The sequence below is a fragment of the Channa argus genome, chromosome 18, assembly GCF_033026475.1.
Source record: "Channa argus isolate prfri chromosome 18, Channa argus male v1.0, whole genome shotgun sequence".
In the NCBI taxonomy this organism is placed as follows: domain Eukaryota; kingdom Metazoa; phylum Chordata; class Actinopteri; order Anabantiformes; family Channidae; genus Channa; species Channa argus.
In genome coordinates this window covers 15,585,054-15,610,599 of record NC_090214.1, presented here as the reverse complement: position 1 = coordinate 15,610,599, position 25,546 = coordinate 15,585,054, and the positions used below count along the sequence as shown (strand labels likewise).

The 25,546-nt window shown below is 38.4% G+C and overlaps 1 protein-coding gene across 1 annotated transcript; it reads right to left on the bottom strand.

Moving 5' to 3' along the window:
* Positions 1-335: 335 nt before the first annotated feature.
* On the bottom strand, positions 336-24,637 carry musk (muscle, skeletal, receptor tyrosine kinase). Its single transcript, XM_067483777.1, has 18 exons — positions 24,378-24,637; positions 19,328-19,454; positions 18,182-18,333; positions 17,924-18,051; positions 17,544-17,685; positions 17,203-17,327; positions 14,777-14,936; positions 14,444-14,446; positions 14,284-14,290; positions 12,564-12,827; positions 12,292-12,473; positions 11,757-11,780; positions 11,553-11,641; positions 8,129-8,303; positions 7,550-7,736; positions 7,281-7,472; positions 5,670-5,818; positions 336-2,181 (listed from the first exon to the last, which is right to left on the bottom strand). Exons 1-18 carry the CDS (start codon positions 24,445-24,447, stop codon positions 1,481-1,483), a joined length of 2,877 nt encoding a protein of 958 aa, XP_067339878.1. The 5' UTR covers positions 24,448-24,637; the 3' UTR covers positions 336-1,480.
* Between the last annotated feature and the right edge of the window lie 909 nt (positions 24,638-25,546).

Here is a 25,546-nt window from a genome sequence, read left to right as displayed (position 1 = left end):
ATCAATCAATCAATCACAAGCTGATTTTGACAAAAGGTCACTAATCTAAACTTGACTTGTATATTGCATCCATTTAAGGTTTTGTTTTTAAAACTTGTTTAGTTTCACTCTGTGTAAAAACTACAGCAGCTTAAGGCCATGCGTGTCTAGTAAAGTCAAAGAATTTGGGTTAACAGTGCAGTACAAGTTCTTTTTTAAATGAGATGCAGCAAATAATTTGTCGGGAGCTTGACAGAGCTGGCCTACTGATGCATGTACACCTTGTGCTCATCCACTCCACATACTGTTATTTTTCAACAGAGTTGAAGAGTGTTTTTATTCATCTGTAAGCAATAAAAGTAATAACATATTTATTAAAAAGTAACATATTAATACATTTTAATAAATTTAATAAAAACATTTTTATGTAATGTAATCCATAAAACATATCACACACTATTTTAAAAAAAATATAACGTCAGTCATCTGAAAGACATTTTCAGTTTTTAAATGATATTATGTGATATTACAAATATTATTATAACCGGACAAAAGAAAAAAATAGCTGTGTTGTGTAATCGACATTACAAGGAAGATTGATGGTGTTGATGCTGTTGTGTAACAATATCACCCTAAAGTGACTTAACACAGTGAAACAGACCGGAGAACAAAGTTTGATCTTTCATCTTTGTGAGTCTCAATAAAAAATGTGGTCTTTCTAAATGAGGACATGTTATCACATCCAGCCACTGTTTATTCACAAAAGGGACAGTTTTAAGGCAAGGGACTAAATCCTGCTAGTGAGCTTCTCCAAAAAATATAATGATACAGTATTAATTATGATAATTGTTAGCTTTCATTGCCAGTTCTGGTTATAAACGTGAATAATCTTGAAAAAGTGTTACTTTTACTTATATGTCAAAGTCATTATCATAATATGAAATGATCACCAAAGACAAAAAAAAGACTGATAGGATCTTAATGAAAAAGAAATAAAAATAAATGCCCCAAAGTGGAATAGTAACTTGTAAAAACAATCAATAACAATAATGATTTAAAGTGATTGTGTGCCTCTGTGGAATAATATTATAAAAACTAAAAGTTTTAAAAGACATTAATATGAAACATGTCAAACTAACTGAATTAAGTAAATGATTAACCACACTATTAATTAATGTAATCATACAATTTAAATCTGCTTCACAGCATAAAATTAAAAAGACAAACATTCTACATGCAATGTGTGAAGAAGAAATGGTTCAAGGATTCAAGTCCTGAAAGGTGTAAGATCCGTTCTAATGGATATGTTCTGGTAATTGGTGTTAATTTGTCAGGAATTGAGGTCATGAATGAAAAAAGTTAGCAACCAGTGTTGAGGATAATAATAATTAATATAATAGTAATTATATTTTATGCTCAAGCTCATTTAAAACACGTTTTCAGACACAAATCAGTGTTTCTTTGCACAGGGACAGACCTGTTTTTGTGAAAAGTTCCCAGTTTAGCAGTCAGCCTCTGTCTCAGTGTTCATGGTTAATGTGCTGTGATGCATACGCTCCATTATACGATGTATGCTACTAAAGCTGGGCCTATCTGATGGGTGAGTGCTCCAACAAAGCCTCATGAGGTTGTAGAGTTCCAGAGGACAGTTCTCGGGACATGAGAGAATGTGACCATCCCTGACGTAGTAAATAACTTCTTCGTGACCCATGCCATAGTACGGCTGCATCCCATGAGAGAAAATCTCCCACAGCACCACCCCGTATGCCCACACGTCAGATTCAGTCGTGTAGCGATTGTAGAAAATAGACTCCGGGGGCATCCAGCGAATGGGAATAGCATCATTCTCATTGGCTTTATAGTAATCTGCCGAGTAGATGTTTCTGGAGAGGCCGAAATCTGCAATCTTCACCACCATCTCCTCCCCTACCAAGCAGTTCCGAGTCGCGAGGTCACGATGGACAAACTTGCGCTCTGATAGGTAGGCCATCCCCGCAGCAATCTGCTTAGATACTGACAGCTGCTCCGCACAGGATAGATGCCCTGCCTCCACCTCAGAGGAGAAGCTGCGCATCGACATGCTGGCACGGCTTAGGGTATGCACTGATTGGTTCGGAGACCGCCGACGCAGGAACTCGTTGAGGTCTCCGTGGGCCATGTACTCAAACATCAGACACATTGGTTTACCCACTGCACACACACCTGTGAAAAGACAGTAGAGCATGTTTTTTTTATATCACGTATGACATAATGATTACATAAATGGCTGGCGAGCTTGTGTACTTTCTCACCCCCAATGTTTAGATTAACACAAATATTCACCTACACACACACACACACACACTGGTGACATTATTAAACTACAATGAATCATGTGCATTTTGTTCTTCTACTGTAAATCACTGGATGAGATCAGTGACTGCAAAAGCTAAATAACATTTCAGCCTAGACAGACAAAACCCTCTGTAGGGTCTTGCATTAGTAGCCTGATTGTTGTTTCTGTGTGTGTATATGGAGGCAAGGACTTCCACAGCTTCCACCACTGCATCTATTACAAGCATTTACGATGTGGAAATTCACTCCTTTCCACTGCACATGTTTATCTTTTGACCAATGCTAGTTGACCTACATGAATTTAGGTCAAATATATACTTTCCGTCACCAAATTTATTCTATTTTATTTACTACTTATTTGCATTACCTTTATAAATGATTAGTTGTCTGCTTGTTTATTTATGCATTCCTGTGCAGTGCTTGGAGGGATAGGAGCAAACACTGTTAGTGCTGTGCAGAGCTCTAAACTCCCTGCATATGTTTTCGTATATCTTGACATTTACATGCAACAAAATGTTGCAACTCTGTAGGAAACAACTGTAACAAATTATTGCCAACAAAAAATAATGAATAAACTTTTGTGGAGCGAGACAGTAGTTTCACAGCCAATAGGGACCAATTTAGGACTGGATTACATTATATGTGGTTAGATTACTGTAATGCAATAGCATAATGAGTCATTTTAACCACAATCTCTTTCTGTGCGAAACATGAAATAAAATCTCACCCACCCTGTCATTACAATGTGCAAAGTGATGCAGAGGCTATTCAGAATATTACCAGCTCATAGAGTGGTGCAGCCATTAACAAAGATAGCAGCAAACATAGTTGTACTCCTCATGCTCTGTGTCCACTATATTCACTGGTCATCACAGAAACCACATTGGTTTCACATTTGGCCAAATTTGAAGGATCCTTTAAAATGGGACAGCCTTGTCAAAACAATATAATGTAATAAGTGGATTTGATTATTTTGTTGTGTAAACTTCATTAAGGTTCAAAGAACAACTGGAACAAACTGATACAGAATATCCAGGCATGATTTTGTGGAATAAGATGGTTTCCCTTGCCTGGTGCTGAAGGGGTTTAAGTCAATCAAATATCAGCAAACAAGAAACTGTTAAAGGTTTTTTTAAATTGTCGTCTAAGGTCAATGTCCATCTCGGTAAACTACAAAAACAACAAGCAGAGCACCGAGTGTTTTGTGGCAAGAGGAAGCTTGAAGGTCATCTTCAACTAGTTCATGTCCTGTGTGTCACAGAAAACATGCTATGATTACTGCTCCCTGGTGTGTGTGTGTGTTTGTGTGTGTGTGTGTGTGTGTGTGTGTGTTTGTGTGAGAGGCCCCATCCTCCACATGTAACAAAGTAGTGACATGCACACATAAGGCATCTCCAAACCTGATACACACATGCTATTGATGATGCAGATATTTTTGCACATTGCAATGTATTATTGGTCCTGAGGATAATTAGAGGTTAAGGAAATAATCTAATCATCTCTGGTTTCATTTGTAGCACATTCTTTGGTGCTAGTGTGTCACTCTCCAGATGAGTCATTGAAAATTCATATCACTCCAAACTGAACAGAAAACATATGATACACCTCTTTTACACTGGTAAATCCTGATTAAAAAAAACACAACAGCTGGAGCCACAAACTGCTCCAAGGTAAACAAACTGCTTTGAGCACAGCCAATGACCACTGGCTCTGTTTACTCACTGATAATAGTGCCAAAAAACATATACTCTCAATGTCTTCCTGGAAGTATATTTGCATGTAAGCTGTTTGTGTTAGATGAATGATGATGTATTAGCATAGACAAACTTTAATAGAAGACATTTGTTTTACTCAGGCCAATGAGCAAGGTGATCAAAAGTCCTATCTGGTGGGGTTATGGCACTATAGTGAAATACTGTAGATCTAAGAATAATAACTTTATTAAAGAGGATTATAGCATGTAATAGTATAGGGGGGCCTATTGGCTCAATGTGTAGAGCAGTGGGGGTGGATGCAAAAGTTCACGGGATCAAATCCCACCCCACCAGGTGTGGCCCCGCCCAGCCATCAAGGGCAGGAAGGGCATCCAGTGTAAAAAGTCATGCCAAATCAACGTGTGGGACACCTACCACCGTGGCGACCCCTAAAGGGGGTTGATCTTTTGTATAGTATGTGATAGTATGTGCAAACTAGGACCTAAACCAGGAGCGACCTGGGGTCCAGTGTCTTGCACGCAGCTTAATATATAAAAGCCATAACTGAAATTCAGATTTCAGAAAACTCAAGTGCTGGTGGGAAATAAGGTCTAATGCTATAGCTTCTAAGCATGTTGGACATACATATAAATACAACATAGCCACATGTGCTTAATGTTGATGTGAAGTTAATGTGCTGCTACATGTTGACTGAAAATGCATAAAACTGTTTAAACCCTAAACTTCTCTTTAGCCACTGATGGCTGAGCTTCAATTCAGCATCGGTAGATGTAGCAAAAAAAAAAGCTGTTCTTAAAATCTTAATTCCCTCTACCAGGTTTTCAGGATACAGTACTAAACATTCTCAAATACTGTTGAAAATTGAAAAAGAAATAACTGTAAAAGTTGTAGATGTGCAGATCTGCTCAAATCCTGTGAGCAGGAAGGAAACACTTTCTACTCATAGTTACACGTACAGGACTAGTCAAAGTTTTGGACACACCTTCCCATTGGATTGAATGGAGAAGTGCATCCAGACTTTTAAATGTGACTTTACATTCACCTAATGATCTGACAAGAGCTCTGGACTTGATAACATTGTGAAACTAGAGAAGGAAATATTGTTTGTGCACAGACAGCTTGGTATTTTTAGTGTGTTTACGGTTAATGTATTGTAAAGTGCAACATCATATCACTATCTTTAAATTCATATTTTCTCCCTTTTTTTTTTGTCCTTTTGGTTTATCCCATGAGTTCATTAGTTCATTAGTCTTTATGTTGATTTGGCACAGTTTTTACACCAGATGTCCTTCCTGACGCAACCCTCCCCAATTTCTACCGGGCTTGGACCAGCACTGCACAGCTGGGAAGGGGAATGGTCTGTTAGGGGTTCAGTGAGAAACTTCGACATATAGCCGGGACTGGGGATCGAACAACTAATATTTTCCCGCTTGTTTAGCCTTATTTAAGTTTTGAATACTTTTTATTTTTTCTTTTCTACTCTATTCCTGTACTTCAGTATCTGCTTTTGTACTTTTCTTGCTCCCTCGAGCAAACATTCTGATCTAGGTGGACATGTAAAGTCCAGCTGTGAGTGCAGCCTCTCTGAAAATTTACTATAGATACTCACTCAGTCTCAGTAACACAAAAAAACACACTAACCTAGGAGTCGCACAATGTTTGGATGGTCAAATTCGGCCATGAGCGCTGCCTCCCTCTGAAAGTCATTCTGCATATCAGTTGAAGCTTCCTCCTTCAGCATCTTCACAGCGACCATTGTGAAAGTCTCTGCTGGTAGCAGAGCTGGTGCTCTGCAACAACAGACAACACAAGTCTCCACTAGTAAAGAGATTTTTAGAAAACTATTTACTTTATAGCTACCTTCAAGTTAGTACACTATAAAATAAACGAGTGTGAGTGTGTTTGTGTGTGTGTGTGTGTGTGTGTGTGTGTGTGTGTGTGTGTGTGTGTGTGTGTGTGTGTTTTCGGCTTGAGCCATGATTTCTGTAAACATGTGGTCAAGTGTAAACTCACTGCCCACTTTATTAGGAACAGCTGTTCAACTGCTTGGTAATGCAAATATCTAATCAGCCAATCCCATGACAGTTTGACTGTTGACTGTTGAAACTGATCATAATAAGAAAAACAGGTGATACATAATATTAGATGTTTCATGGTTGTTGGTTCCAGACAAAAACCAGGACAGCAACTGCTGATCTTCCGGGATGTTCACACACAACCACCTTGATGTTTTACAGAGACATGTCACTTTGCAGTACACAATGTATAGAAATGACCTCCACAGTCACCTCAATCTAATAAAACAACTTTGGGGATGTGGCGGAGAACCAAAATCCAGAACATGTTTCCAGAACCTTATACAATCTATGTCAGAAGAATTAAGGCATTTCTGAAAGGAAAAGGGGGCCATTCCGGGTACTAGCCAGGTACACCTAACAAAGGGGCTGGTGAGTCTATATACAGGGATAGTATATACAGTATACAGCACAACTGTGTTGATGTAGTGTATTGTAAATAGATTTACAATACACTACATTACATTTACATTACAACATGTTGTTTCTCAGAGTACATTTAAATACAGTTTACACATAGAAAACTACACAAGTACTGTGTGTGTGTGTGTGCGTGTGTGTTATAAAGTGTGTGACTGTATTATGTTCCCAGGGGTCTCCATGTACTGCAACATTCCAGTTATCACTGAAGGATTACCAGCTGACCAGAAGGACGTCTGTCAGACTTTAGCTGCACACCACATCTGCTACTGCTGCTGCTAAAATGCCACTAACTATTTTAGTTTTGTGTACTGTATGTTCTCTCTGTTTTATCGGTTGTGCTCTGCATATTGACATTAAACATCCTCTAAAATATAGATTTAGTTTGGATCAGATGAATGGTACTGTATGACACAGATCTGGTTCTGAAGCTGGTCATAGGGGCTAATTTGAGACATTTGTGTCCTGTCTATTCAAAACCATAGCATTTTACTTGTGACACTGTAAATGACACAGCAATGCTCAGAATGACCAGTGGCCTTGTATAGCCACTCTATCCCCTCTTTCACTCTTTTTCTATATCTGAGTCCAGTCTCACACCACTCATCTTCATTTTACTACTGGAATTTTAGTCCTATCAATCCCCCCCTTTTTTTTCCTTCTTTTCTAACCTTATACATTCATCTTTTCATTAATAGCCCAGTTAGAAACTAGAAAAAAACTGTTCTGCATATATTCTACATGCCTCTGCTCTAACCTGGCTTGGAAAACACGGCCAAAGGCTCCCTCTCCAATATCTCTAACATATTGGATATTGTTCCGTGGATACTCGAGGGCCAGCAGCTTTGAGTTCAGCAACAGGGGAACGCGCTGGTACATGGGGTTGGGGTGGAGTCGATCCAAAAGGAGCTCTGACGGAAGAGCACTCAGCGTTGGGGTCTCCATCACTCTGTGGACACAAACCAGAGGACTGAGGAGTACAACGATGGTGAAAGAAACTGTGCATCTTGTCTTCAACTTACGTACCTCTTTCGGTTTCTACACTGCTTTCTCCGTCTGCGACAGGCGAGGATTATAATGGTGAGGAAGGCCGCAGTGGCAAGTGCACTCAGGATGATAATGATGACGGACATGGAGTGCGCTGGAGATGATGCAATGGTCGTCGGTGGGAGATGAGGAGTCTGATGAGGGCTTGATGACTCCGGCATTATCACTGACAATCACACAGATACTTCAAAACTTCAAAATTAAAGTGATTCTGTATCCTATTGGCATCTGTGAACTGCAATGTGGAAAAATGACTTGTAAAAGTAAAAATTTAATCTTTTAAGTCATCAGCCTCAAACATTTACATTTGTTTTCGCATTAGGTCGATTTTTTTAAAGAATCTGAGTTATTACAACCTTTTAGAATATCAGAGTTTCCCTACATAATTTGACACAAAGTCTCCACATCAAAATTCTAAGTAATAATCATTGCACAAGGTTGTAATTGAACCAAAACCAATGACAAGTTTTAGTGTTTGCTCCATTTAACCAAATTCTTTTGGTGGGAGAAAGACATGAACAAGAAACAAGCAAACGAGGTACAAGATATAGCAGAAACCTGGTACTGTTTCAGCCTCCCCACACCGCGGCATTGAACAGTACTCCCAGCGTATGTTGGGATTGGAGGTGTAGCACCAGGGCTTGTCGCTGATTCCTCCTGGGTTCCTGCAGTAGTTCTCTGAGTTCTTCAGCTCAGGAATGACATCAACAGACAGGCGGTGCTGGTGGGGAACCTGCAGGACAAGACATAATAAGATGACTTCCTAAGAAACTGCATACATTGTTTGATTTATACAGCAGTTTAATAATCACCTGAGCCATAAAATGTTCTATAGTAAGAATAATAAGAATACATTTATTAAAAATTGCCTTTCAGGTCACGCAAGGTCACTATACATAGGAATCAACAATCAATAACAAACAATAAATAGTATGAACAGACCCAATAAGGCTAATAAGATAAACAGTTATATTGAGAAATAACAAGAATAAGCCATTATAAAAAGATGAGATTTAAGTTGTGATTTGAATAGCGGTAAAGAATCTGTGAGGGGACACGTTGTTGCTTCTCTCATTAAGAGTGCCAACTCAAACACTGTAACATCTGGTATCTGCATGTTCAGTCACCAATACAGCAATGGCCCAACATCTCCCAAGACATCTCAAAGTCACGAGCTGAAAAGGCTGGGTTCAACACATAGGCTGCTGTAGCTAAATGTGTCGAGCAGACTATCCATGGTGTTGATTTTCCACTGTTGCCAGCAATGTTAAAAACAACAAGTTTTGCTTATGTGTTTGAGCTGTTTGTCAAAGCCTTCAAAAATAATACATCGACTGTTGGCAGGCAATGGAACGCTTTGTACACCCAGTCTCCTCCTTACAGATGGCTTGCACTTTGACTGAGTAAAGGCATTATTCTAAGAACCTCAATACACTTGTTGAAAGCTGGTTGAAGTAATAAACTGCTTTATATTGTAATAAAATCAGCTTATTATGGTAACTGGCTCATGTAGTGGCTGTAATAATAAACTCATAAATAATATAACAATGACTTACATGTTCCATATACAGTAATAATTAGTCACCGTGTAACTTTAGTCCTTCATTCTTGCATTTATTCTGATTCAGTAAACATACAGTACCAGTATCAGTAAAGTAACAATATTAATGGAAAGTCAGAATGAATCAGTTTCTCTCCCATGACTCAAAACCGCTACTCACACTAGACACATGGCAGCACAGACTTGTACATACTGAACAAAAACATGAAAGATTTACTGCGGTGATTAACATATGATGCGTGGAACACTCAAGTCCTTAGCAAGGGCACAATATTTTATATTTACAACAAAATGATCTGCTCTATGATGTGTACATCTTAAATGATAGACCAAAGACTTTGGAAAAATGACGCTAGTAGTGATTTAGTTCATACTTAACTTTTGTTTTGCACAAAGGGATCATATATTTATACTATAAAGTCATAAGTGAAAACAGGAGCATTTTTATGATGGAAACACAGTTAAAGACTATTAAACACAAAAACAGTCACATATTCTTGCAAATTCTGACTGATTTTCAACCCTTCACATTGCGTGCTACATCAAAATGTGCATGTCCCAAGGATTTTAATTTACTGACCTCTGAATGATAGACTGATGATGGACACTGAGGGAATTTGGCACATGTGAATTTAAGTACTATTTTTTTAAGAACAACGCTATGTAAGTACAATAGTATAGTGTAGAGATGTATTGTTTGTGCCTTACATGAAGTCACACTCACAGATCAGCTTTAGGAGCGAGCCTTGCCTTTGTGACCATATCGGGGACCTATAGCTGGCCTTCACTCATCAGGAGCAACTTGGGGTTCGGTTGTTTTGCTCTAAGACACTTCGACATATGACATATGACATGTGACAGGAGGAGCTGGGAATTAAACCAACGACCCTGCTTTGTGGAGCATTGTTCTACCTCCTGAGCCACAGATTCCCTAAGTTTTGCTGGCATTTTCTCAATTATAGTAATTTAATCCTGACTATTGTCCCCAGGGCTGTGTAGAGCATAGGAGAGCATAGCAGAGCAGGAAGAGTGAAGACTGGGTAGAGCAACTATCAGCTTGTGTCATCACCATAAATATACAGTAAGTTAGGCTAAGAAATAGACTAAAGTAACAACAAGGACCAATGAAAAGCCTTTCTGGCCAATTTCGACAAGTAGAAGAAGACAGCAATTCATGACATGTCTTTTTACATTTGCTGAAGCAGACACAGATGGATGGTCAATGAACTGACTGTAATGTTGTGTGGAAAACCAAACCGGTTTCATTATGAGTGTAAATATGTGAAACTTTTTATGTGATAGAAACTGTGATAGATGCTGTTCAGATTTTTCATCCGGTTTTGACAGGGGGTGAGGAAAAAAAGTTGCTAACATTGTTGAATCAAATTAGACAGCAGTCACTTTCGCATATGTGTGTTCGTGTGAAATAGTGTCAAATGTTACAGTGTGTGTGTATGTGTATGTGTGTGTGTGTGTTTTCATGTGTGCAAGCGTGCGTGTGTGTCGGCAATCGAGTCTGTGTAGCATATGCGTGTGAAAGGTAATTGCTTCCAGAGGCAGGATGTGACATGATGAGCCCCTCCCTCTCTGCTGACCTGGCATACAGATGTGCACGCACACACACACACACAAACACACACACACAAGTTGTAATGCTTCACCCTAACGGACCCTCTCTGAGCAAAGCCATAAAAACACAAAGAGGCTTTTGGGCCACAGGGAGTGTGTGTGCTTTTGTTAACACATGTGTCTCTGAATACTTGAGTGTGCACTTGTAAGCAATCGTGTGTTTGTTTGTTTTTTTGAGTACTTTTGTGTGTTTTTATCTTTTAAATGTTTTTTATTTTTAAACAGAGGACATGAATAAAAGTCAGAAAACAACATTTTAGCCACACCTCAATCCCTCACTCATTTGAATGAATAGGAAATACAGGCATGTTTTGTGTTCCTATCAACACCTAGAAATCAGCCACAACTGTTAAACTATTCCCTTTTAACTTTTACCATCTCTGCTCCCTCCATCTTTGTGATTGTGATTGTAAATGACAGGTCATTCATTTGTTGGCTACTGTAGAATTACATGATGGAGACAGCTCGCAATAAAACGTTTTACCATTGGATTAAACTGTTATTATTAAGCGAATTCCAACCTGCAACAGTGAAAAGAAAAATAACATATACTGTATGTGTTCAATTTGGTAGCAAAAGTGTTCTTTCTGGACTTTGGAGAACACTTTTAAATTTGTTTTTGATAAAATCAGGAAAACACAGTCACCAATCAGAAAAAAATTGTTCTTAAAGCAATAACTGAGATAGATAAACATCTTTATTTGTATCTTCACTATATACATCTATCCTGGAATATATACACTATTTGTTTGGTTAATAATATTGTGACTTTAGGAAGTTGCGTGCAAATACCTGTTCACTCCATGGCTGACAAGGGAGCCCAGATCTTGTCACGTTCACACTGCCTTGGTAGAAACGCCCTCTATCATTGTAACATGTTGCTGTTGAAACCAAATAAAACATATGATTAAAATGTTTCGACAGTTGCTATGTAGTAATCTATTCATCTAATGGTTTGTAACTTTGAATTGCACCAAAAAGTGTTTTGACACTTACTTGTAACTTGGTCTTTCTTAATGTCTGTGAGGTAGAAAAGAATATGTTAAAGAAACAGAAAGCACATACTAAATAACAAGAACAGAAAGATGTCATGGAATAAGTACTGAAGGTCAGGTCAGTACAGTTAAAGCGATATTACATAGCAAACAAAACACACTCCTGGATTCTGGATACTTGATACCAAACACACAGACATACACACACCTGCAGTTGTATATTTTGGCTCAGTCTAGTTAGGCCATTTTAATGACCTCACCAGTTTCAATGACCTGCAGTAGAGCAGGGTGGTCTTTATCTTGCCTTCAGCACACCAAGTCAACACACCCTCTGTTTCCTTCCTAATAAAATCATTTTTTTAATACTAGATTGCTAGCTTTTCTGCAGTACAGAATTAGAAAGTCAACATTTTATCCGTAAAAACGTACATCAAGAAAATAACAGGAAAATGAAATAAGTGGTCCTGTCAGAAAAGCAGAATGTGAAATATGTTCATTATGGATTCTATGCTTGTTTCCCGAAAACTAAACCTTACCTACAAAAGGGACGTGTGTACAAGCATCAGGGTCTGTGCCAAGACTTGGTAAGGCCTGGCAGTTGGAAAGCAGGGAGCTAGGAGTGACAGCACTAAAGAGGCCAGGCTGGACTGACCTGCTGCCCTCAAGTACTAACCACTCCTTATGGCAGTACAGCTCCTTCACTGCCAGGCAGTGTTCTCTGTAATAAAAAAGAAAAGCATACTGTTCAGTCAGAATATGCACAAACTGTCTGTATATGTCAAACAAAGATTTTGTAAAAGGATTTTACCTGCAGACAGGTTTTGGTGCTGGTCCTAACCCTGATGGGTTGCAGTCGGGGAAAGAGTAGTGGCAGAGCAGTGATCGAACTGCAGGGCTGCAGAGCATACTGAGTCCTTCCAGCTCTGCCCACAAGCTCTGAACCAGGTACTCCTGCATGTCCTCGGGATCCGAGAGAGAGGAGTTGAAGAAGACCAGCGAATCATCTCGCAGAATTGTGCGGCAAATATCTCCACGATATGCACTGCAGTATCCCTCAATGCCTTTGTAGAGTCTGTGGGATGGAGACAAACACGTGCATTAATACTCAAAAAAGCAATCTGACTAGGTGTCTAGAGCTTTAACGTCAATACTTGGGCATTTTTTTATAAAAGTCCAAAACGGGTCTTTCAAAACACATCTTTACTATTAGATGTTTTAATAATAAAAGAACATTAACAAATGGACAAGAAAAGAGTTGGCTTCAAGAATATCCTGACATATCATTACATATGCTTTTTACAACATGAAACTTCTACTAATGGCCACAGCTTCTTCCTTGTATTTCTGTGGGTGAAGGGCAAATACTTATTAGGGCATAATTATTTAGCAACCAATCATGAAGTCAAGTGACCTTGCACATCACTGGGAGCTAAGTAAAGAACTTATAACACCGAGCAGACGAAATGGTGCATATTTTAATTATGCAGCGATGAGTGAGGGGACACATCTGACAGCTTTTCAGCGCAGGAATAACTACATATCCTCTTAAAATCATCTATGTTCTTTATGAAACAAGTTGCAGAGATGTAAGTTGAATAAACACCTTGTGAATAAACACCTTGCCTACATGCTGAACAGCACAGCAACACCATTTGTGCAGCAGACTCTCTGACTTCCTGTCTGTCTAACTCCCTCTCGCCTGCTTTCCTGTTTGTCGGCCATATGTCTCATGGTTATCCAGTATTGAAATGATGCACATTTCTCTCTGTCTGCTTCACATCCATGGTCTGTCTGACTGTCTCTCTGTCTGACTCTCACATACTGCAGTTATTACAAACCCCAGATGTTGCCTCTTGGGGAGGTTGGTGCTTTAGCATAATTTAACTCACACCATCAAACTTAAAGCTCAGATATAAATCTATCAACCATATTATCATCTCTCCTCTCGCTTTCTCACTTTTGCACTGCCTCTGTTTCTACACATATTGTCCAGATGTGGCCATGAGTTGGCAGATCTTGTAAGATCTAACCAATAAACCTTGGTCTTTCTCCCTGGTTATGAACTGTATTTTTCAGGATTTTTACATGTGCCTAAGAAACCACAGAGGCCAACATTTTCTTTTCCTTTTTTTGTGTCTCTTTTATCTTTTTATTCATCTGTTTTATCTCTCTGTTTCACCTTTTGCACACCTTTTCACACAGACCAGATGTGGGAACGGTGTGTTGCAGTTCATTAAAGTTCAAATTCATCTCACAACACAATGGGTGCCGAAGAGAGCGGCTTCGTCTTGGTTTAGCACGTTTACTGACAGAGCTACAATGCATATTTTCTGCAGCTAACACATTGAGCTTATTTAAATACATTTTAAACCCAGTGCCCATGTAAAATGAATAGTGTAAATAGTATAAATAAATAAGTATAGTACAGTATACAGTATAGTACAGTATATTTTACATAAAAAAATCTATTCAAAAAAGTAAACAGACTTCAACACTTCATGGTCGTGATGCACAGTTCATTTTCTTACCTCCACTCTATTGGGAAGTGGCAGTATCCAGACGATGTTGGTTGCAGGAGTAGAAGTAGTAGGAAAAAGAAGAATAAGGGATAGAGACAGATGAGAGGTGGCAGACAGATAAAATTCAGTCTTAATTGGAAGAGAAAGCCAACCATGGTGCTTCTATCACCAACTCATAGCTTGCTGTGGGACAGAGTTGTCTGTGTGTGGGGTCAGGGAGGAAAGGTTGTGTGTGTTGTTTTAGGTGACTGCGATCTTGAGGTGTGTGGGTGGGCATGGCTGTGGAGTATCACACAAATGGGGGGGACAACAAACAGCTGAAGCTACACATCTAATATAACTGGCAGCTACCATAACACAAGGCAAAGCAGTAACAACAATACAAACACACAGACATACTGTAATAGCTCCAAGTAAATATATTAGCACTCTTAGTTTTTCTTGAATGTGGCAGTGATTTTATTGAATCTTATTAAATGATTAAACATTTTTACTGCTGTACCTGCGACTGTGACTCTAGCAGTTGCCTTGACAGTGTTGGCTCCAGCACTGTGTCTGTTGGAGGCCAGACATGTATACAGAGCTGGTTTAGTAACTGTCACTTTAAGAACAGACAGAATCACCTCTCCCACCAAAGTCTCTTCAACTGATGCACCTGAGATCTGTAAAAAAACAAAAAGTAGCAGAGAGAAAAAAATGCTCCATAAAGGTGAAAGGTCCAGTGCCACAGAGTTGGGTGATTCATGTGACTGTTGTTAAAACCTCAGCTATCAAGTCTATCAACAGCTAGCATTGTTGTTTCACAGTGACCCCTTGTCCCTTTGGTACTTTACAGAAAACAATTCAATTGTGTGGGAAAAGATTCTTGCAGACTTCCTTCATGAAATTGTAAACTTTTATCTTTTTAAAATTAACTGTGCAGAAACTGTTCAAACACTTATTGTTTTATAGTCTCCTGGGTGTTGAGTTGATAAAATAACTGTTAGTACATGCTCTATAAATGTGTCTGGCATCAAGATAATCACTTGTAAAAAAGAGTTAAAAATGCACTGGTATTCACACCTTGCTGTTGCCAGAATAAATGTGGTTGTTGTTTGTTGTTTCTGCATTCACACATGGATATATATAAATAATATATGTGTGAGTTTGTAATTCGTGTTTGTGTGAGTGAGTGAGTGGAGGTGCATAAGGGTGACATATCTATATTTGACGTTGGGTCTGACACTGTCTGTTTTTAGGAGCCAGCCCTATTGAAATTAATGACTTCAACAACTGCCAGGAAAGCAGCTCCCACAGTCATTTTAATCAGCACACACTCACATACATAGCATTTACAGGCATCATGGGCCTGTAATCACATTGTACTTAGCACCAAGGACTATTAAATACCTCTGTTGTGCATAGTTTTGTGTCCTTTTGGGAACAAAATGACACATGGACACACAAGTTTCACACTTGCAGTGCTTTGCAAAAGAAGACTGTCCTGAAAGGAACTGCATGTCAGTACGCCAGCAATGGTGATTAAAATCAAACCACCATAGTGATTCATGCTCTTGTTAGAACATAATGATCAGATTATTAGTCATCTGGACATTTGGCAATCTGGGTCCCTGCATGTGTTTCAATTATGTTGCTTGATTACAACGTTCATTAGTAGGTACCATTCCTGTTGTGATCCGTCTGTTGTCATATGTTCCCAATATACTCTACATCTGCTCTGCTGGTATCTAGGTCAGGTACCAAATACTGGATATGACAATATAAACTTATTTTCATGGGTTGTTGAAATGTCGAGTCAAGTCAGCACTCAGGATAAACCAGTCCACTATATAAGACCCCAAGAACCTTCCTGATACGTGCTTTTCCTTGGACAACAGCATCATACTGATACACAGAGCTGATAACACTTTGTTTAATTGGCTAAATGGAGAGGCAATCTCTTCAATCCCCTGTCACCATAATGAGAATTCCTTTGCTTTTTATATCTGATCCCACTGCCAATGTTTGTGTGTGTGAGGGCGTGACAGAAAAACAGAGTGAGCAAATATAAAAAGAGATGCAGGGTAATTTCTTTAGGTGTTTGTGGCACTGCACATATGGATCAGTGTGCTTTATCTTGTATCTATTGATCCGTGGCCACGCAGATGATTACCGAGACTTGGATCCCTTGCTCTCTGATGCTGAGCTTGTTTTGCTGATTAAGTCACATGCACAACAACACTGTACTCTAATGTAGTAACACTGTCGAAACCATGATAGGCCTTGTAGTTACAGGCAGTTTGGACAACAGGGTTGGGGATGTGCAGCTGCATCTGTGGTATAGGTATGTCTACCACCAAACAGTTTAAAGCATCAGTACAATGTATTTTTCAATCACTTCTCTATACAGATGCTTTATGTGTGATATACCAAACAGTTTAAAGCATCAGTACAATGTATTTTTCAATCACTTCTCTATACAGATGCTTTATGTTTGATATAACATTTTCTTTATGTGAGCATTTCCTCAGACTCCTTTCCTGACACTTGTGTCCTATTTTATTATCACTTAGCTTTCCCATTAGGTCCTGTACAGCCCCACAGTAGACAATGTCTGCTATGTGATAAAATGTCTCTGATGTTGGCTGTGTTGGTTGACATTTGAGCCAAATTTAAATGCTGTAAAAAAGACAAGTATATTCCTGTTGGGAACACAATCATTTAAAAGATGCCAAAGGGACTGGGTGGACACACTGTAAATGGATCAGTGAAATAGATTAGGAGCCACTCTCACCACAAACAATGGTATTGCTTTGTTACTTAAAAGTTTGAATTTCTCTAGAGCTTTAGTGTCCTAAAATTGTGTTTTAGGTCCCCTCTTAATCCCTGAGATTTAAGGAGATGCAATCAAATCCATCTCAGAAACATGCACTCATTCTGAAAACTTACAGTATTCCCATTTACCAGCCAGGTGATGGTAGGGATTGGATTTCCTGTTGCATTGCACTCCAGGGAAATCTGGCTGCCATACGCCACTCTCTTCTCCTTTGGAACCCGCAGGATTCGTGCTGGAGCTGAACACACACAAAACAACACAACTCAAAGGAGTGTAGACATGCACTGCAGTTGGACAATATTCTACTTTTTTGAATTATAATCCCATCAAAGTACATACATGATAAATTCATAGATCAACAGCTTTGGGCCACAGTGGAACATAACTTTCTCTACCACTAATCCACCAGGCCCCCCACATACAGGCCTTAAAGGTGAATCAATAAGAGACATACCTTGCACCTCTATGGTGACCGGCTTTGAAAAGGCTAAGCCAAAGCTGTTCCTGGCCACGCAGCGATACTGTCCCGCATCTTCTTTTTGTATGTTATGGATCTTCAATGCCCCATAGTCGAGAACGGAAACACGCTCACTGAACTGTGAGAAATGTGACAGTTTATCAGAATTATTTCCCATTTTTGTTTGTTTTAAAAATAGAATTAATTAAAGTTCTCAATGTTTCTTATTTAAACTTAAACACTGTTACTCTTTACACTTCTAATAAGACAGATACTAAATTATACTCTGATATAGAAGGTTAAATTAGTGAAATGCTTTATTAACTGGAAAACCTCCAAAAACATCTTTTTTTTTGTACAAAAGAGTAAAGAAGCACCTTAATAAGTTCATCATCTTTGAGCCAAGTGACATCTGGTTTGGGGTTTCCAAGAGTAACACAGGGCAAAACTGCCTTGGATTCTACCAGAAGTGTTATGTTAGTTGGATGGCGTTTAATCTGTGGTTCTGGTGGAGAGAGACACAAAAAAGGCACAAGATGCAGTGGTCCATCCTCTTTTTCCTACTGTAAATTGAACTGTACAATATTTACATTCATTTAATAGGCTTTTACACCCTTGGAAGACAGCAGACATACTCATCTTTAGCTGCAGAGCTCCACAGCTCTTGGCTGCCTCTCCAATGCCGTTACTGGCAAGGCAGCAGTACTCTCCATTGTCTGTCTCTCGGACATGAGGGATGATTAGCATCTGTCCCTGCTCCCTGGTGATGTAGCGAGGATCATAGTACCTGGTGGGAGAAAAAGCAGAGTGTGAAGCAAAGAAGAGTCAGGTTATGATCAGAATTGACCAATTCTTTATAGTATTTACTGATAGACCGATTTTTTGTTTAGTATTTGCAAATAGTATCTGGAGTTAACATTAGCCAGATATTACATATTTTCTTAATTGTTGGCAGTCGCTAAAATATAAATCAAACTGCTTTATCTTACAAAGCCACCCTACAGCCTTGAAAATTTGTTAACTCAACCAGGTTAAAGTTGATGAAATGAAAATAAAATTGTTCCCCTTTTAGGTTTAGGTTTTAGTGTAAAACTGTTTCACTTTAGTTTACTAAACCTGCAAAACTCTATCATGAATTGGTTTAAAGTTCAACTAACTTCAGTCTCATAAAACTAACATATTGACATGTAGTTGCTTTCCATATATTTAAATATGATATTTTACAGTAACTTTTGACATTCCTTATATTTCAATGACACTTTGACATTTAATGTACAGTTAGCAGCACATTTTACTGACATTACTTGACTACTGTGTCTGTTATTTTTTCCAATAGTTAGACATTAATTGGAAGCATGTTCAACCATTCTTGGCAGATGTTAGCCATTATAGAGCCATACTTACTGTAGCAAGTTGATTTCAGTAGTACCAAACAATACTGAAGGTTGGCCTTGCTCAGCAGCAGACTATTACTAATGCATTAGTATTTACAATGATACATGTTGCCAGGAAGACTGAAATGCACACTAAATAACAGCTGGTCCTGGTCATGATATCATGCAAATAGATGGCCACAAACTTTTGCCTTGAGGAAGGTTGCAACCAAATTCTTTTTCTCTTAACATTTATCAGCAGAAATCTCAACAAAACAAAGTACTTGTAATGACCAATAAAATACAAAGAGATAAAGATATGAATGTCTATTCTTTAACTAACCTGCTAAAGTCAACTAGATGGAGTTTGAGTATAAAAGCTTTAAGATTTTTTATTTAGAAACTTACATTATTGGGTGGTTATTTTTTGTCCAGGTGATGTCAGCAGGGGGGCGTGAGTCTACTTCACAGATGAAGGTGGCATTGTGATCAAGTAGTACATCCAGTGTCTCTAATAAGGTAATAATACGAGGCGCTAAGGAGTGAACATACAAAGAAAACATTGTGAGAAGAAGTGATGTTTAAAAAGATACTGTCATACTGATTTTATGATATCATACCGCAAGGGTATCAAGCTTATACTTTACTGTGTATGTATTTGCTCACATGCCAGTTTTTACTCAAGCTGAAGGATTAGTTAAACCTACTTTCATGCACAGATTTATTTCTTGTAGAGTGCAACACAACACACTCTATCCCAGAAACATACATGCAGCTGCATCTTTTGATTCTTAATGTTTGTTTAATATTATTTTAGGCTGACTCATTTAGTTCAGTCAGTTAGCATCTCACTCTTAAATGGGAAAAGATCAGAGGTTTTGAGGTTTCCTACAGTTTTGACCTGAGTAGAAATTGGAGAATAAGGGTGACATTTAGGGAAATGGGGGAAAGAAGGTGCGTAAAGTATATAGGTAAGGAGTACAAGATACAGACAGATAGATTAAGAAGTTGAAACTATCTGAAGTTCTGAAGTATATATTTGGTATAGCTATTTTATTTAAGCAGAAGTTGAAGTTTTTATTTAGAACCCAAGGACAGACTCAGTTGTTAGTGCACGCACTGTTCTCCACTATCTCATTTCACAAGATGGTCTCTGTTAAAAATAAAGTGGGTAAGTTACAAATTCTGTGAACACTGAATATACGCTAAATAATCAGATCCAACTGTTCCAGGTGAAACCAAAGCATATTTCATCCATATCACAAGATTTAATCACGAAATGGAGTTTTAAGAAAATAATGACAAGCGAGATTATTTTCTACAATCTAATTATTTTTATTTTAAAATCTGGGTGAATTGGAGCAAAGATGAAAGGAGGAAATAAAAACAATTATATGTTGAAAAGAAAGAAAAGGATGGAAGAAGATAGTAGCAGCACAGGGGTGAGGCAGCACCTATTTAGATGTGGATTCAGATCAGAGACATCAGGGGTTGTTTTAAACTTTGCATGAACCAACAGAAATAGAAAACAGGCGTAAACAAAATGATAAAATAGATGAGGAATGGAGGGGGAGAGAAGAGGAATAAAGGGATGGATTAACATTTTAAATAGCATTGTGAGTATGCGTGTGTTTTGCCCTTAGTGAAAGAAAGATTTCACAATATCATAATTGGAAAAAGCTTCCCGCATCCCTACATGTAACCCAAGGTCATGAGCGTAATTCACTGATGTGCTGACAAGAGGTTAAAGCTTAGTTTGAAACACCAGGATACAAATTTAGCCAAGGTCAAAACTCCTGATTTAGTCCCGTCCTATGAAAGGCAACATTGGTGTGTTGGTCACTTCTCCGCTTTACGGTTTGACATTTTTGTTCAAATGTTCATGTTCACCAGATGGAGAACTTATAACAATGTTTGCGATCTCCCAACTTCATTTCATTCCAGGTTAAGATCTTCCACACATTTTGCTGATGTTGTGCTACAACCCCTTTAAGAAGTTCCAAAGAGATGCATGTTACACAAGCCGCTTTCATTTGGAGTGAGTCCCCACAACGTGCACTTATTTTTTGCTCTCTTTCTTTTTTGCCAGTACAGAACAGATGGACAACATCTGAAGAATGAAGGTTTCACCATGGCTCATGTTCAACCACATGACTCATTATTTAGAGCAAACAAGAGCTTCACCGGATGTGACCCTGCAAGACCTTGTGTTCTTGTTTTGGACACCACAAGCAATACAATTCTTTTGAGGCCTTCAGAGGAGGCCAGTTAAAGTGAACACATCCACTTTGTATTATGTTAATTCAACAAACTTGATTGATCCCAACTAACTGCCTCACATTATCAAAGGTTTTCAATGTTTTAAATGTTCGTGTGAGTCCACCCACATTGCTGACATGCATCATAGAGTTCAAACCTGTTCACCTTTGCTTGTCGACTGTACTTCGAGGATGTGTTTAGATATTTATGTCTTAACACTTTTAACCCAACACGTGAATGTTCATAGCAAAGTTATGCCTCCATTGTTGAAGCATTTCTCTTAACAGGCATAACCACTAAAGGAAATCATTCTCTTTAAATTTAACTGGGTTTTAAATCTTTGTTTTATTTCCTGCAGTATCCACTAGATCTCTGTGTACCTTCCCAACTCCATAAAAGTGTCCTTCTTTAGAGCCTGTAACTTATAACAGGCTTTGGTGCCTTTTGTGTTTCCTTTTGTGTTTGCTTTGATTTGCAGTGTATCCTCCAGGTTTTTTCCATACTTTGAGTCAAAAAATAAACAGTCTTCTCTCTTCTCTCTGATTCTATCAGGCGGACCAGATACTTTTCTGTTTTATTTTTTTTATTTTTTTTTTACTTCGATTGTGGTAAAATTGTTTTTGTGGCATGTCAGGGGATCGGATGTGTGCAAAATAGTCATCCATTGTTTATACTGGTTTAGTTCCCAAAGACACACTGAGCAACATTAAACACTCTTTTACCTGTCATGTTGCCTTTCAAACAGAAGTTGTCTGGATTTATCCCACTGAAGCGTACTTTACATTATGAATGGTTTATAGCATATTAGTTAACTTATTACATGGGTAATACCTAAAGACATTAGCCATTTGACAGAAGTTGTTCTAAATGGTTACATGTTGTCAGCAGTAATTGAAACATCATTTTTATTCACTATTACTGTTTCCAGTTCATTTAACTGAAAGATTGATAATTTTTAACTTGAAAGTCATCTCATTTACGAGCCCACTGTGGCCATGCCTCCAAGAAAGATATAATCTATATATATTAAGGTATAATTTTTCAGGGGACACATTAATGATGATAAATGTTAACTTATTTGTTTGTTCACCATTACTTCAAACTAAATCCAAAAGCTAATAAAAGCCAGCTCAGCCCAGCAGACCACATGAAAGTGTTCTGTTTTCATGTCATCCAGCTCAGCTTTACTCAAATGACCCACGCCTTACAACCACAATAAAAAGTCGATGATAATATTAATAAAAATAAGAAGAAGAATCAAATAATTTACTTTCACAGCGCTTGTCAATCTAGTGTTGCTAAATGTATATTTACATCCATAGTGGTCACATTAAGGAAGCCACAGATGATTATGTATGTTCAGTCAGTTCATTTAGGCAATGGTTCAAAATGGATGTCTGTGTGGGACACATGAAAAGCTCAGGTGTGTTTTGGCTTTAGCTTAAACAAAACAGCAAAGGCAGCACAGCTCTGTTAAGTAACAGTAAAAACTACCTTTAAGTTAAAGGTAGAACTTGAGTGGACAACACAACAAATCACTTTGAATGCTATTGCTGTGAGCCATTTGGTCATGATACCAAGCTAAAAAATATCCTTTTTCTATGAAAATGGCAACATGAAAATTTATATAGACAGTCCAGTTCTGCAGATAATGATGGTATTACTATTAATATTATTACAGTATGAAGGTCACATGTTTAGTTTCAGAGTAAAAAAGCTCGTACACCTTGTAACTCCTTTGGTACGGACATTAATGATCCTCAGAGGATCCAGAGAGTTTAGTAAACCTCTGACCTGTCATTCAGCTCCATCATCAAATCCTCAGTTTGTCTAGTATGTTGGTGTTTGACTGCAGAAATAATATGTTTTCACGGTGTTCATTCTTTTACATTTTTGTGCACAAAAATGTTAAGATAAGTCAATGAGCATTTCCTTACAACAGGTCAAACAGTCATTCCATAGTAGATTTTAAATTAAAATGTAATATTTAATTAGAGTAAGGCTTCTGTACATGTAGAAATTTACACTTTGATGACACATTGTCTGGTGAAAGGACTTCCAATGGCTCTAACATCTTCACAAAATGCAGAATCCTCTGCATTTACATAACGAGTTGTTGTCTTTAACAGAACATCCTTTCGCCAAGATATTATTGGCCTATAAATCATTTTTCTCACTGGTACGTCTAAGTTATTGCTGACAGAATATCTTCAGTGATTGGTAATGACAACAACGTAGCCACCCACATTCGTTTCAGCCTTGCAATGACTGACATATTATGCAAAGCTCAGGTTGGCTGCCAAGCGCAGCTACTTACCGTGCCAGCCTAGCCTAGCTCACAGGCTGCAGACAGAATGGGACAGCATCTACACCACCTGTTTTCCTCAGCCTGTGTGCAGCATGTATTGTATATCTGTACTTATAAAAAATGTTTTGCCATGGTCAGCTTGGCGAGCCTGTGCATGTGACTGTAAAACCGTGCCAGTATTTGATATGACACACATCTCACATGTCCTGACACCAAGGCATCAGCTAAACCTGCTACACTCAACTTTAATACTTATATATGGCATGTTCACAATAGGTAAGAGGCTACTTTAAAGTTTCTATTACTGTAAGTTTCTATTACTGGTGAAAATTGGAATTAATGTCATGTTTTCTACTTTACACAACAGGTTCTGATTAGGTTTTCCCACAGTTTACAGTTGGTGTAGTGGAAGTATCGAAAATTGTCATATTAGGACAAAAAATAGACAGCAGAAGTGCCACATTAACAACAGCCTGCAGTCAGGATATGCTGGGGTGTAGGAAGGATATAGATTTAGTCACATTTACACTACATAGGCCTATAAACACCTTCTTATTTTCCCTGCAGGATGGTGGAAACAGGTGATCTCAGTGTTACACATTGGGGAAACTCAACCCACATTCTCATCAGGAAAAGACGGTATGCAGATGCTGGACTATGTTGAGGTTTAACCAAATAAATGTATTTACACACGTGCACATATTCAGACGGAAGCTGTACTGATCTGATGAAAAATGTTTGAAACATAGGAAATATCAATGCTTCTACACTCAAATACAAGACAAACATTAAAAAAGCTTTTAAGATTACAATTCCAGACTACATGCTTCTGTCAACTTTGAGGTTGAAATGTTTCCCTCACTGAGTGAAGCATAAAAAAACCTGACTTACCTTTCTGTATGCCGTAACATGAGGTGACCGTAACCAGCAGGAAAATGATCTTGAAGACTGAAATCTTCATCTTTGCTTTCAAATGATTCTTCTAGATAAAACTTTTTGACAGGTATGCAGGATAAGCTGGTGCTTAAATTCCCAAGGTATGTAGAGAGATGTTGATTCACTCAACGTGTTTCTGTACTGTATGCGACTGCATGTGTCTAAGCCCTTGGACAGCCATGAGCGCTGTGCTCGACACAGACCAGCTCAGTCACTGTGTGTGTTTGTGTGTATGTGTGTAATAACTCTGTGATGGACAGTGGCAGCTGCTAGCTGTCCTCATGTACAGTCACTCAGGTTTTGTAGCCACATTCTAAGCCCTAAGCCCCCAGGGCTATAGAGTTATCCTTATTCACAGTAATCAACAACAGTGTCAGAACATTGATTATTCACTGGACCCCACAACATGCTGCATTCAAGGTTCAGCTGTGAAGTGCATTTCTGTAAGTGACACCTTAACAGCAGCACACAAACTCAAAGACAGAAAGAGCACTTATTTTCATAATGATGTTACAATGAAAAACCTACTTCTAATTAACAAGCTGTACGTTTCTACTGTCACGAATACCTGATCACATTTGTATTTAGATCAGTAGTTGCAGTACATACAGTAACAGGACCAGCAATACTAAGATTAAAGAGAAACCACACCCATCAAAGGAGGTGACGGAAAGGATACCACATAGATTCATTAATACATATACAGTAGTTCACAATATATTGTGTCCACTGTGCAAATATCAACAGTAACATGTACACAGAGATCATCATTGCACATTATTCGTTCTCACAAACAACTGTATCCATGATGCATTTACTTTCACATGTTTGACATGTACACACACACACTGGGTCCACGAGACCGCCTTTGTGTCCACCTGTTGCTTGCCAGCCTGTATGTCCTGTTTTATTTTAGGAAAGGAATGGCATTTCACGTCATTTACTCCTTATCCATTCTGCTTTGAATGGAGTCAGCTATTGTACTCCCTCAGTCACAGTTAAGCTTCTATACTGTTGTGAAGGGAAAACTATCATGTAGGTCTGTTTTGTTTCTAATTTGGTGTAAGTGCTGTCATAAGAAAATGTAGGTCTTCTGCCCATTATGATACCATGATTGTGATTGT